This window comes from Anopheles coluzzii, chromosome 2 (assembly GCF_943734685.1).
Source record: "Anopheles coluzzii chromosome 2, AcolN3, whole genome shotgun sequence".
Taxonomy (NCBI): Eukaryota; Metazoa; Arthropoda; class Insecta; order Diptera; family Culicidae; genus Anopheles; species Anopheles coluzzii.
In genome coordinates this window covers 21,885,377-21,900,371 of record NC_064670.1, presented here as the reverse complement: position 1 = coordinate 21,900,371, position 14,995 = coordinate 21,885,377, and the positions used below count along the sequence as shown (strand labels likewise).

The window sequence follows — 14,995 nt, the reverse complement described above, 5'->3', positions numbered from 1 at the left end:
TTGGCAAAGTGAACGATTTTTCCCCTTCCTATACGCTTGCACCAGTTTGTCTTCGACACCCTCAAAGAAGAAAACTGTTGAATCAAGGTAATGCATACACTACTCCCGGAAGAAAATACCTAAGAGAAAGAGAGAGAGAGAGAGAGAGAGAGAGAGAGAGAGAGAGAGAGAGAGAGTAAGAGAACGAAAGAGTTCCATCCAAACCATTTCTTCGATCAAGTCAAACCATCAAACAAACGAAATGGAAAAGTCACTTTTATCAGCAAACTGAACTGAGGCAAAAAAAACCCCTTCCGAAGCCTTTCAAAGTCATTCGGACGACGCGCTTCCTTTCAAATCGGGAAAACGCGTGGCCACACTCTCTGCCCTTCCCTTGCAGACCACAGCAGTCCACTCCAACGGGGCGTCGCGACCCATCTCCGATGGCTTTGAAGCTCGTCGTTATTCGAGCCGGGCAACCAGTTCATGTCCGGAAAAATGAACTTCAGCAAAAGTTCTTTCAGCCGGCTTTGCTTTGCCCGGGCTGCATACCGACTTTTGCCCGATAGGTCCGATGATAAACTTTTCTGAAGCGATTGATTTGATTACTATCCTTCCCACTACCGGTTTGGGCAAACGTGGAAAGGGGCTCCCCTCGGACGCCTTTACTGAATCGAGCGCCCCACGCGCCGAGAAAGCAAATATCGACTCCTTCCATCGATAGCGAATGGAAACGTGAACAAGAGTTCAAAGGCCTACCGCAGAGCCACAGAGTCTTTCGGTTTGCAACGGGGTCCACCGGTGCTTGCGATGGCCAACTTTTAATCCGGCCACGGGGAGGCAAACAGCTTTGCGCCATCGTGCTGACAAAATTCTACAACCTCAAAAACCACACACATCCTTTCGTCACAGGTCCGAAGGTCAAAGGTCTTTTGGTCAAAGGTTTGTCTACACATCTGTCAAAAGTCACAGCCAAAAACACGGCGCAGGGGCGGTAATAAGAAGAGCCAAGCGACGGGAGACGCGAACAAAATTGAGCGCGGCTGGGAGAAAAAAACAACAATTCAATACAGTAGCCTCGCGTGGCACCGAACGGTCGTAACGGCGACTTCATCGCGACTATCATTTAAAGGGGTCAAATCAACCGAGGAAGACTTTTGAAAGAGATAGAGAGAGAGAGAGAGAGAGAGAGAGAGAGAGAGAGAGAGAGATAGAGAGAGAGAGCTTCCCGTCTCCCGTCAACACACATTCACTCAAACGGATCCAACACTGGCGGTACCGGTAAGGATGAACGACGGATTGGACGGCATTGCGCCACGAATAAGCTCTCCTCCCGCTACCTCCTTCCCCACGGGTAAGTTGCGGTTTGTTTATCATCGCAAAACACCGGCCACCATCCACAGCTCGATTTCGGATGGCACCCGGCGCACTCATTCTCACCAGTAACCTAATCCGTTTCTTCTCCCGAGTCCACTTCCACTGTTGTATCCCCCGGGGGTTGAGCTTTCGGTGCCAACCGGAGCTTTGTTTTTCAACAACGAACCAAAATAGGCGCAGAAATCAAACACACACCACTAACCACGCGGTGTATCATGTTTCACGAGTATGCGATACCCCAGGGCTTAGGTCGTTTAGCGGGAAAGTTTCCAACGAACGCACCAACAGTTAGAATTGTACCTCACTGTGCTGTGAAGGGGATGGAGAGGGGAGGGGGGGAGTGAGGGAATGGGACAAACAACGGCAGCTTTGTGGGGCAACCAACTTTTACGCTGGAAGGAACTCACCCTTAAAGCAACCGAGGCAGTATCATCCCCGCAATTAATTATGCGTCCACCGCAAAGCCTCCGGACGGGAAAAGGAAGACGATCCCTTTCTTTGGCCATCTTTTTTGGGCCATCTTTACTTTCTTCTTCTTTTTTTTGGTTTTTTTGACAGTAGCACACCAGCGCGCTAACGTGCATGAAATTATGTTTCAATCAACTTGGCACGCGATAGCGAGACCGGTGGTGAAAGCAGGACTTCAACCAATCAATCCAACAACGGGTTGCGTTATCAAACAGTTCCCACTTCGGCTCCCTCCAACCACTCCAACCCCCTTGGGAAAGATTATAATGCGCGGCACAATCATTACCACATCACGTGACGGAGCGGCTCGGGGGAGTTTGCATATTGACACGATGCCCAGAGAGACATACGCACACGAACGTGAACAATATTACCACCCGATTGGAGTCTATTGTTGAGGAAGGCAATGCTGGTGCCGCGATTGATAAACGTGACCCCCGAAAACAGACTACTCACCCACCCTCCGCACGCAGGCACAGATGATAGGCCGGTCTTTATTATAGCCTTTGCCCGGAAAGCATGTTCAGTTGCGATGATGTTCGGTGCGAATTCTATAATGCATCCTCGGGACCTCGGGTCCAAGGCGCAGAGCGTGGCCTGGTGCTGATAATCGACGCTCAACAGAATGCGTCACTGCGTGCAGGCGTGCGTCATCCAAAACCGACAGACACGACGAGTGGAGGAATTCACAGGAACCTTGTGGCTCTGGCTCCGTGTACCTGGGATTGCATTTTGAGCGTGCGTACCTTCCGTACCTGCACCTGTTTCCGTTCCGTTCGTCCGCGTACAGGGTACAAAGTCCCGCTCAATTGCACCCCGAGCCTGAAGCAACCTGTGGCAACTGGTCAGCTTCACCCACTCCATCATGCTGCACACGCGCGCTCCTATGTTGTGTGGACTGTACGTTTTGACGGGAGGACCGAAGCCAAGCGGCGAACGCGAGCAGCGGAAGGCGTAAGCGTAAGTGAAGACTACAAATATCAGCTGAACAGGCAAAAACCAGCCGTGTGTCGTCCGATAAGGATGCTCTGTACTGATGCCCCACTAAAGGTCTCGCTGCAACAGCCCGCACGAGGTACAGAGAGATAGGGACAGAGAGGGTAAGGGCAGGGAGAGATCTCTTATCACAAACCTCCGAGCGGAAGGGTCAACCAGAGGCGGGCAGTAGAAGGGAGTAGAGAGCATAGCAAAACTTTCCTCATCAGCATTCGACCCGGGCAGCGATCAGTTGAGCCGGACAGTCCGGAACAGCACCACACACATCATCATCAGCCGTAGTTCCCGCCCTTTTCGCTCGCACCGTCCGGCCCGTGAGCGAGTGTGCCTTCGACGCCTTTTCCGTCCAGCGAAGTTCACCAATCCGTGCCCAGCTCGAGCTATTCGAGGTGAACTTCCTTTTTTTCCAAGCGTTCGAGTTGCTCGTGAAAATGCAGTGAAATTGCAGGGCCCCAGTGTTCGCTCAGTGTCCCTTTTCGTGCTCCTAGAAGCAATCCCCGGAAGTTCGTCTGAAGTCTGACCGTTTCGTATAGACACAGAGACTGCCAAGAGTTTCATCGTCACCGTCCTCCGTTACTACTGTGTTCCTTATTTACAAATCGTACCAAACGTCCGTCCCGGAGTCGCGCAGAATGATGAGCTTCCTAAGGATGTTTGACCGCACCGGAAAGGTGTTGCGCGCCGGCCAGCAGCGTCACTTTTCCATCGTGGGCAGCCCGAGCGTCAGCGCGTACCTTATGCAGCAGGTAAGTGCCGCGGTGTTTGGGATTGCTGCCGGGGCAAACTGGCAAAGAATCAGCGGGTGAACGCACTCCACCCAGAAAACCTCGGACTCTGATCCAAGTCCAACGATCCGCTCGTGACGCAGGCACCGCGTCCAGACGTTCAAGGGGAAAAGGGAGCAACAAAAAACAACAATTGGTGTGCGTTTTTATACTTGCTCAAAATCACAACACAAGGGCATAAGTACCGTACCGTACATTTCCTCGCATCGGCTCGGCATAACCCTTACAGTGGCCGCGGCGTGTGAGCGCGATAACCCAGGCGGCACGCGGAAGCGGCACCATTGCAACACAGACACAATGTTTGGGCTTCGGGATTGCCCTGAATATTCAATCAAGATCGAGCGAGGCCTTTTGACGCAAAGCTTTGCCTGCCCGCAACGGTAGAGAAGCGAAAATCTACACATTACACCGGCACATTACCTCTGGCATTACAAAACATATCGATTAATTGGTGCAGAAGTACATTTTCTATGATGCATTAAATTTCCGTAAAAAACAATATCCTTTAAGCTGTTTACTTGCCGTTTTGGGGAATTGGGATCCAGGATTTGTCAATTCTGTTTTTGGTCGTTGCTCATAACAATGATCAAAACTTGCGTGTTGACAAATGTGTTAGATTGTTGTTGCTGAATTGGCCATTTACCTTATAAGTATGTGTTAGAATATGTGTTGGTATGGCGAGTTACTAACGTCGAAAGCCTTTGACTCACTCATGAGTACAGTCTTTCCCTGCGTTACGCGAATAATGCGTTCCAGGGACATTTGCGTAACTCGGATTTTCGCGTAAGTCGAACATCGCGTTTGATAAAAAAAAAATAATTATGATTAATTTTAATAATTTAATGTGCGATATTACTTTTTAACAAAATTCCTGTAGATAATTCGATTAATTCTGTGCATTTTGCGATTTCAAACTCTCAACAAAACTGCAATTTATTTTGAACTAGTTAATTTGGCCCGGTTACAGGGTTATGCAAGATAATTTCTGGGGTATATAATAACCTGCATGCAACGGATTTCTTAAAATACAACGTAAATTCCATGTGGTTTTTAATTCCAAGTGATGCATTAAGAAGCGAAATTATCGAACATTTCGAAATTATCGAAAAACCGAACATTTTAGATTTTTTTTCGCGATATTGTTAACATTCCGTATTTTTTACACAAAAATAAGCAACAGAAATGAGTTTCCTGTAAGTAATTTACCAAAAGTCAGAAATTCGCATATTCAACTGAGTGAAAACCCGACTTCGAATCAAGCATACTCTTACCGGTTTTTGAAGACTATAGTTATAAAGTTTTTTTAGTTAATATTTCAATCACTAATCACACTAATTTTTACGGTCAAATTATGTAAGAAATCAATATTATGGATGTGATTCTTACTATTCATTTGAAAACAGCTTCAAACTAAGTTCCATGTGTATTATACACAGTTTTTAGGTATCTTTGTTTACCAACACGATAGTAACACAATACGACGACTATAGGAAGTAAACCACCATTACAGATGCAACGAAGTTGTCATAAAAATATACTTTTTTTTGTAAATTTGTTGTGTTTGATGGTTAAAATGCTTGTGATTACGAAGATTGATTGATTGATTTCTGTTAAAATATTCATAAATTTACCTTCCTGACACTTTAAATCTATTAAAGCACATCTGTACCCTGACATTGATATTTTTACCCTACCGGTACTTAAATTGTATATATACCGGTATAACAGCTCCAAAAATCGTGCCGGCCTTGGAATTGTTCCCGCACCCACACCAAAACCTACACTAAACCCATAACGGTCCTGGAACTGATCCTGACTCCATGCAGATCCTGCAACACATACCTTTCGGTACTGGAACAGAACCCTCTACTGATCCTTGAAATGATTAAGATTCCATGTCAGTCATGGAACAGATCCTGATTCCAAGCCCTGATACTGCTTCCTTATATATTTCGGGACCTGAATAGTACCTGAATCTGACTCACTAATCGAACCACCCAGTCCAGTTTTCCTATTTTTATCTCTTGTTGCATCGAGGGGTCCTGCGGTACTATCGTCAACTCGGACATTTTAATAACATGCCCGTCCCATGGACCGTCGCCCTAATCAAGGATTGACTATCCGGCTAAGTGGTACTATGTATCGAAAGCCTGTATAGACCGGCATGACCTGTTACTCCTAAAAGAAGCTTATTTGTTTTAGTTACTTTTTCGTATAAATGTTGTCGCAACGTTTTCATACATCCGGATCCAGTTCTTTGGACCACTGATTGGAACATTTTACTTACACGTAGTAGAAGACATTCTTTAGCTATGCTTAAACCAAAAATTAGGCCAATGCATAGAAAAATCTCGAAAGACCACGGAAAAACGTTCAATTATTAAATTCAGACTGTTATTTGTATCATTCTTCTCCATACCGTTAAAAACACTAAAAACTAAGTCGGCGTTGCCGTTTCTATAGTCGATGTGGTATCCATTGTATGGATGTAAAGTAAGCAAAAATCATCCAAGCTACCGCTGGAAAGTAACGCTGATCAGCCTTTACTAGAATTTTATAATAGAGATTTGGCAATTGTTGGAAGGAAATTGTACCAATTTGACGTAGGAAGTTGTCAAAACTAAAAATTCGCGTAACTCGGGGAAAGGCTGTTTTGAAAAATTGCTACAAGTGAGTATCTAGTCCAGGGGTCTCCAAACTACGGCCCGCGAGTCGTATGCGTCCCGCGAGAGTCTTTAATGCGCCATGACTTTGTAAAGACTGAAATAAAAAGTTTATTATTCTGATTATTTTTATCAAAATTTCAATGCTTAACTTATTAAGTTTAAAATAGAGCTTGAATAACAGAAAATTGTACAACTTTGATACATTCAGTTGACATTTTCTCATCAAAAAAAGATTTAAAGGTTCATCCATTAGCTAAAGGTAACGTCAAAATGACCCTCAACAACAACATTTATGAAGCAATACGGCCCGTACAATGAAAAGTTAGGTGATTCCTGGTCTAGTCGATGCGAAGAGTAAAATTGCTCATCGTTATTGAAACCTTGAATGAATTATTCAGTTAACGAACGGCTCAAAACTCTGTTGTTGCTAGTCTGCATGGTCGAGTTCGTTCACAAATGAGTTAAACATAATCTTCGTGATGTTTTTAATTAAATCACTCGTAAAGAATGTAACCCACTACACACCCCAACTCAGTATGTTACATCACCAACATTCTCGTCCAACAGCTAAAAGCTCAATCTTGTACTAACAAATAACGAAAATAACTCACACGATGTGTGTGCGCCATCGTGTTTCGATTGATTTTGCATCACCCTGTAAAGGCCCAATTCAGTATTAAAAGCGTGATACCGTGGCTAGGTTACCGGATTATCGAGTCAGCTTCGGACGAGGCGGACAAATAATTACCACCCAATTATGGATACACCCACCCCGGGGTGCGTGAGTGTGTGTGTGTGTGTGTGATATTTACCACCCTAAACCACGAGCACATGTGGATGTTTGGCTCCGTTGGGTGTCGCGGCGCTATTATTGCCTGCTAAATGTAATTACCAGTGCCTACCAGCGCACCAGGCGACCTTTGCCCGTGGCGGCTCACACACACACACACACACCCACACACCAAACAGCGGAACAGAGTCCAAACAGCAAACGGTACAAGTCTTCCCAACCCTGGCAACCCGGAACAACCGTAATCCGACCGAAGGATCTAATGGGCAACACGGCAGCTGTTTGCTTGCTTTCAACCGCCCATCGGGTGCCTTCCTGACCCTCTCCTTTGGCGGGTGTGTGTGTGGGAAAATTATTTGATTTGAAATATTATATTCGAACAACAACAACAACAACAACAACAACAACCACAACTGTTTGATTGATCTTATCGTTCAAATCGAAGAAGCAGTGGAAATAGAAAGCGAACGGTTCGAAGATGCTTAGGGCTTGATCCGCCCGCATGATTTGTGGACTTGTGGACAGTGCACGTGCGGCTCTAGCGGCACTGGCGGGGGCTCGAAGCCCTTTTGTTTTGAAAAGCAGACTGCAAAACAACCCCACTATCATCGGAGAAGCATCGATGGTGGTGGTTGGGACGCCGCCAAGTAAAAACAATCTCGAATCGGCGAACCGTACCGATCGGAGATGTATCGCGACAGAACGGGGCACAGGTTGGAACGGCTCACGCTGATGTGGTAGTAGTAGGGGTAGTAGGGGCACACGCTTTCCCGTCACTTTCCGGCCCACCTTCCCGTACTTCCCCGTGCTTTGATTTGCTGAGCCAAGCGATTGCTGATCCCCGCGATATTGCCATTCCCAGCGATCAGGACCGGGACAATCTAATTCCGTAACTTTCTAATCGTGATATCGGACCGTGGCAGAAGCAGAAGCTTTTCTCTTTTGATGTGCCCACTACTGTGCCCACTTGAAAGGATTCGCTTCCTGCCGCATCTGCTGCCCCTGGTGGTGGCCCGTATAACAATAACATGGCAGCATTTGTTGATGTCCATGCCCTCTCATCCACGATCCTGAAGGCGCGGAAACATAGATTAGATGAAAGCAAGGGACATTTGTTTGTCGCAGCACGCAGGGCCAGGGATGATATTACACTACTGTACACCTTACACCTTTTCATGCCGTTCCAATGGGGGCGGCAAAGCGTAATTGCGATTCAACTCGACACTCGGAGGCGAGAGGAAAGGGGGATTTGAAAGGTGGACAGCTTCGGCAGAGATTTTCTTGGAAAGAGGCAGACCACTTGGTAGGTAAGCTTAAGGTAATTGCAGCTTCCGGGAAAAGCTCTTCTTCCTATAATAGCTGCCGTTCGCTGCATCTCAAACATATTTTAGACATCAAAAAGCCTGCGGTGCTTTCGGATTGCGTTGGTTTTGAGTTTTTTTTTTTAAGAATTTCGGTGTCCTTCATCTAGCCAAAGTTGTACAACATGTTTGGTTTAAAAAGTGCCCACACTCCTGCCATTTTTGGAATGTTAATAATGATAAATGCGTTGCTCGGTAGGCTTTTCGCTTTCCTAGCAATAATTTCCCATTACTCTGGCAGTGTGTACGCTGCCATTCCAATTGTGCAATGTTGTGCTAACCGGGTTCGACGTGTGAGCCTTTTTGCACAAATTAAGTACCGAGCCGTGATTGTCCCGCCAAGCAGCCAAGCAGGGCGTTTAAAACAATCGTAAAGTTTTAATAACTTCGAACGCCTCTCGAAACACAAACACAATTGAGCGCCATTGCCATTGATTGCGGAGCTGTTGGGTGTAGTGGTGGGTGCTCGGAATCAGACCTACCCGATTCCGATTCCGTGTTCGGAGTCAATTCCGGAGCCGATTCCGATGCTGGAATCGATTCCGATTCCGGAATCTACATCTGCTTCGGAATCAGAGTCGGTTCTGGAATCAGAATCGGCTCCGGAATCAGAATCGGCTCCAGAATCGGATTCGACCTGGGAATCCTAATTTGTTCCGAAAACGGGATAAAAATTGACTCCAGAATTGGAATTAGCTGCGGAATGAGAATCAGTTCTTTAATTGAAATAAGAAGTTTCAGAAGCGAAAACAATCTCGAAATCGCAGAGAATGGATCGTTTATAAGTAAATTTGGATACTTTGCGGTTATTCGAAACCGATTCTAATTCCGGAGCCGATTCCGAGACCAATTCCGAAGCCGCTTCCGATTCCGAGGCCGCTTCCGGAGCCACGTCCGGAGCCGATTCCGGAGGCGATTCATAGCCTAGCCGGACCTAGCCAGAATCGATTCCAGCGAAAATTTATTTTTTCCCATCACTAGTTGGGTGAGCAGTTTTTCCTTGTCATCCTTGTTTTTTTTCTCTTGCCAGCTAGCATCTGGTCACGCCGGGGGGTCGCCCGTTCGACCAACTCCCGCCTAACGTCGATAGAATCTCGGGTGGAAATCAAATAATATTTCAATTACTCCTGCACAATCGTGCCCAGCACAGTGGGTGCGGGATTGGGGGGGGAGGAGGGTCAGTATCATACTTTCGTCGGAGTGGCATTCGTTCGTCGCAGGCTTCGAACCCGACTGTTGCGCAAGTAGACAGCGAACGCACTGCACCGCGGGCGTGACAATGCGTGAAGCCGAATCAAAGTAATTATAATTCATCAAACCTTCGCTCGGGCTTTGATTTCCCGCACAAAGCGGAAGGCCAAGGAAGAAGGGGAAGAGAACAAATAACGCATTTGCACGCCTGAACGGCAAATGCAATCATAATGAAAAATAATTTCCTGCCTCGCTTGTTGCACCGTTATTGCTGCACCCGACTGCACTGTGTCGGATTATGCCGAGCTTTTACAGTGTGCTGAGCTTCATTTTTTTTTTTGCTGAACACACAGCTACAGCGAGAAAAAAAGGAATGGAGTTGTTTTGTTGTGTCTTGTGCGCTGAGTACATACAAAAAAGGAATCACAAAACCTTCGAGAATGAGTCCCGTGGGCCGGGAGCAGTGTGAAGCAGGTTGGTTGTGCAATCTTAATTAACTTTAAGCCCGATTGTGTGCTGGCTGGCCAGTTTGGTATCTTTGTAGTGATAACTTGCGGGACAAAAAAAAAGATGGAAGGAAAGTCATTATGCTAGCCAAAAATAATCACTTTACCCGCCAGCCGAGACCTCAGCTGGTGGGCGGTCTTGGAGCCGCTTGCGTGCATTAAGCTTCGGTCGTTTTCGGTGTGTCTTTGTGTGCACCACTAGCAGAATGGAAATTAAAAAAAGGGCTAGCAGAATATGTTCTAAAGAAATGGATTAATGTATTTCGCGATTGCTAATGAAGCTAAATAAATTCGTCCCAACTCCCCTTTTTTTTACTTTAAAAAGGATAACCACAAATCTTGGCTATTCTTGGCTATTCTTGGCTGGTCCATCTTTTTGACGCATGGAATGAATTTCGAGCCTCACGCTGGTCCCAACCAGTCCGTCCCGCTTCCGCACTGGAGCGCATTTGAAACTGTAGCCCAGGGCAGGACGCGCCAGCAACACAACAGCAAAAAATAGCTCCACTCTCACATACCGATACATCCCTGAGCGAGCCGATTGTACCGACGGCAACTTCACAGCATAATAATGAGCGAAAAAGGATCTCGGGCAAGATTGCAGGGCTACGGGCAATGGTGGCAAATAATGATACAAAAATGCTTGCACCCACCAGCAACGGGGTTTGCGCACTCCCCCTTTAGCCGGACCTTCGCGGGCAACGCGGGTGCTGCTAACAATCTAAGAAGCGATCTAGCGCACGCACACACACCCACAAATCGCACCGAAAATGGATGCTAATAGCGCCCGCAGCAAGAAATAAAATACCCGAAAAAATGTAAAACGTGTAGCGCGGCGCACGAATTTTGCGCGAAAGAGTGCGTGGCGTTCATGCAAAGCTGATGCGGCCCGCGATGGGAAAAGTTTTCGACCCATTTTTTTTTTTCGTCGCAAAAACCCATTCTTTCCCTTCCAATTTTTGTGCGAAGGAGAACGGCTTTGAGGAGAAAAACACACCAAAAAAAAACGTTGCGACATTCAAACTGCTTTCCCCCGGGAAAATCTGTGCATCTTCATCGCGCGTGCAAAAGGTTGATGAAAAAAGTTTCGATTGTTTTCCGATATGATATTGGGTGCCGGTTACATTTTCCAGTGGGTGAGGCGGGTTTGGACCCCTTTTTTATGTGTGTGTATGTATGTTGCTTGTAGCGTGTACCCGGAATACTGAAACGCACAGAGGGAAACTTTTTCGGTCGTAGTAGGCCTTCCTTCACGCGAAAGGATACCGCCGACCGGTCGACCGTGCGCGATGGCATGATGCGATATTCATGTAATGGCAATCAAAAACATGTCGAACGCCTACTTCGAACGTGTTTGTATTTTGTTTTGCAATGGTTGCGCTGTCGTCGTCGTCGTGGCGACCTGTTTAAAATTTCAAATCGTTTGTGGCTCATCCTGTGCCAGTGGCGCCCACAGGTATCTGTGGGATGATGGGCACGCGGCCCCAACCCCGTCTTGAGGTAAGCCAACGATAAAGGGCAAAATAAGTAGCCACCGGCGGGGGTGGTTTGTTTTCATGCTTGGTGCCGCTTTGCCAACTGCAGCACAAGAACTCCAAAACCATAATGCCGGTTAGATTATGTCCGACCACCACCGGAATGCAAAGTAAACCGCATTAAGTTCAAACCCGTCGTTTGGTTTTGTTTTTCTCCTCCCCACCCACTAGGCAAGAAAGGCGAAAAACGTTAACCGCACCCTGCACGGTCTGCACGAGCGCAAGCAGGCGACATTCAGCGAGCGCAACCAGCTAAAGTACGCCCGGCGGCTGGTGGTGAAGCTGGGCAGCGCGGTCATTACGCGCGAGGACGAGCACGGTCTCGCACTGGGCCGGCTGGCCTCGATCGTCGAGCAGGTGGCCGAATACCACGTGGAGGGCCGGGAGTGCATCATGGTCACGAGCGGTGCGGTCGCGTTCGGCAAGCAGCGCCTGACGCAGGAGCTAATCATGTCCCTGTCGATGCGCGAAACCCTTTCACCGACGGACCACACGCGCCAGGACGCGGGCACACTGGTGGAACCGAGGGCGGCCGCCGCCGTCGGCCAGTCCGGCCTGATGTCGCTGTACGATGCGATGTTCGCCCAGTACGGCATCAAGATCGCGCAGGTGCTCGTGACCGAGCCGGACTTTTACAACGAGGAAACGCGCAAAAACCTGTTCAGCACGTTGTCCGAGCTGATCCACCTGAACATAGTGCCGATCATCAACACGAACGATGCGGTGGTGCCGCCGATGTTCATCGTCGACCAGGAGGTGTCGGCCACCGGCAAGAAGCGGGGCATCCGGATCAAGGACAACGACAGTCTGGCGGCACTGCTCGCGGCCGAGATTCATGCCGACCTGTTGATACTGATGTCGGACGTGGACGGCATCTACAACAAGCCGCCGTGGGAGGATGGCGCGCGGCTCATGCACACCTACACGGCCGGCGACAAGAATCTGATCAAGTTCGGCGAAAAATCCAAGGTCGGTACGGGCGGCATGAACTCGAAGGTGATGGCGGCGACCTGGGCACTGGACCGCGGGGTCAGCGTGGTCATTTGCAACGGCATGCAGGACAAGGCGATCAAGAGCATACTTACCGGGCGCAAGGTGGGAACGTTCTTTACCGAGTCCACCGCCGAGAAGGCGACCCCTGTCGAGCAGATTGCGGAAAATGGTAAGCCACAGCCGTCCTGGAAGGTAATGGGGGCGGTTAATCTCATTATTTTTCACTCGTTTCTCTTTCTCTCACAGCACGTAATGGCAGCCGAGTTCTGCAGAATCTTACCGCCGCCGAGCGGGCACAGGCAGTCAACACACTGGCCGACCTGCTCATCTCGCGACAGTCGCAAATTCTCGAAGCGAACGCGAAAGATCTGGACGAGGCGAAGAAGTCGGGGCTGGCCAAACCGCTGCTTTCCCGACTGTCCCTGACGCCCTCCAAGCTGGAAAGCTTGGCCAAAGGATTGAAGCAGATTGCGGACGACAGCCACCGGGTAGGGGAGAACACTGCAGTTGACAGTTGGCGCTGCAATGGTTGCTTTGTTGAGAGACCGTGCAATGTTGTTTACACTTTTCCAATATGTTTTTTTTTTCAATCGACAGAACGTCGGGCGTGTAGTGAAGCGCACCAAGCTGGCCGACGGGCTGGAACTGAAGCAGGTCACCGTGCCGATCGGGGTGCTGCTGGTCATATTCGAGTCCCGGCCGGACTCGCTGCCCCAGGTGGCCGCCCTCGCGATGGCGTCCGGCAATGGGCTGCTGCTCAAGGGCGGCAAGGAGGCGGCCCACAGCAACCGGGCCCTGATGGAGCTGGTAAAGGAATCGCTGGCCGCGACGGGTGCCTCGAACGCGATCTCGCTGGTGTCGACGCGCGAAGAGATTAGCGATCTGCTGTCGATGGACGAGCACATCGATCTGATCATACCGCGCGGTTCGAGCGAGCTGGTGCGCAGCATCCAGGAGAAGGCCCAGCACATCCCGGTAATGGGGCACGCGGAAGGCATCTGCCACGTGTACGTCGATCGGGAGGCGGATCTCGACAAGGCGCTGAAAATCATTCGCGACTCCAAGTGTGATTATCCGGCCGGTAAGTAATCCCCACGCCACGTGGTAGTGATAATGAATGCGCACGTTTATATTCTTTTTATTGTGGCTTGTTTCTTTTCCAGCTTGTAACGCCATGGAGACGCTGCTCATTCACGAGGACCTCCTGCAGAACAGTTCCTTCTTCACCGACGTGTGCAACATGCTGAAGCGCGAGGGCGTCAAGATCAACTCCGGCCCGAAGCTGAACCAGATGCTGACCTTCGGCCCGCCCCAGGCCAAGTCGCTCAAGTTCGAGTACGGTGCGCTGGAGTGCAGCATCGAGGTGGTGAAAAATCTCGAAGAAGCCATCGACCACGTGCACACGTACGGCAGCGGCCACACCGATGTGATCGTAACGGAAAATCGTACGTATCAAAGGATCGAGTCGAAAAAACAAAATACGAAAAAAAAAAACATTTTAAACAACATCTCTTTACCGTTTCCATTGCAGCCACGTCGGCCACCTACTTCCAGAGCAATGTGGACAGTGCGTGCGTGTTCCACAACGCTAGCAGCCGGTTCGCGGACGGCTTCCGGTTCGGGCTCGGCGCGGAGGTGGGCATTTCCACCGCAAGAATACACGCCCGCGGCCCTGTCGGTGTCGAGGGACTGCTCACGACGAAGTGGATCCTGAGCGGCGTTGACCATACGGCGTCGGAGTTTACCGACGGATCGCGTGCCTGGCTCCATCAGTCGCTACCGACCGACCAGTAGCAGGTGGTCATCCTTCCGCTAAATTGCTCTTGCCTGCAATCGCTCGCCAGCGTGCTTCCGTTTACGCAGCTTTGTCTTACGGACGATTGATTGCTGCCTCGGAAGGGCCGTTGTGGAGTGGATCTCCCAGTCAGATGATCCCACCCCAAAAGGTGCAATGCACGCGCGCGCGCGCCACGAATTGCGTACACAAAGCGGGAATGCGCAACACAATCGAATAAAACTCAATTAATTATCCTTACCGTATCAAATTAGCGTGACGGATCGGGAGCATAATCACTTTGTGACCGCCGGCATGAGGTTACCTGTACTGGGGTATGTGCAACGGGTGTATGTGTTCGTTTATGTGTGTGAGTGTGTATGATTGGGTTGCAAATGAAATAAAAGCCGTCTGTAAATAACGATAGTTTAATTCCTGGTGCGCCGTTCATTACATTCCTTGTGTCCACGTTCTCAGGGGTGTGTGTGTATAAAAATTAAATTAATTTCATTCGTGCCTAATGAGCGTACAATAAATTATGCAGGACCGAAAATTCGCCAGAATGATGCACGCG

General features: G+C 48.9%; 1 protein-coding gene across 1 annotated transcript; it reads left to right on the top strand.

Moving 5' to 3' along the window:
• The first annotated feature begins 2,926 nt into the window (after window positions 1-2,926).
• On the top strand, window positions 2,927-14,853 carry LOC120948245 (delta-1-pyrroline-5-carboxylate synthase). Its single transcript, XM_040364375.2, has 6 exons — window positions 2,927-3,566; window positions 11,826-12,816; window positions 12,894-13,135; window positions 13,245-13,728; window positions 13,811-14,092; window positions 14,179-14,853. Exons 1-6 carry the CDS (start codon window positions 3,453-3,455, stop codon window positions 14,439-14,441), a joined length of 2,376 nt encoding a protein of 791 aa, XP_040220309.2. The 5' UTR covers window positions 2,927-3,452; the 3' UTR covers window positions 14,442-14,853.
• Window positions 14,854-14,995: the final 142 nt, after the last annotated feature.

Coding starts and splice junctions, on each gene's coding strand:
- LOC120948245 (XM_040364375.2), top strand. CDS start 3,453: ATGATGAGCTTCCTAAGGATGTTTGACCGCACCGGAAAGGTGTTGCGC. Junction 13,729..13,810: donor CAAGTGTGATTATCCGGCCG/GTAAGTAATCCC, acceptor TTTCTTTTCCAG/CTTGTAACGCCATGGAGACG. Junction 14,093..14,178: donor TGTGATCGTAACGGAAAATC/GTACGTATCAAA, acceptor TTTCCATTGCAG/CCACGTCGGCCACCTACTTC.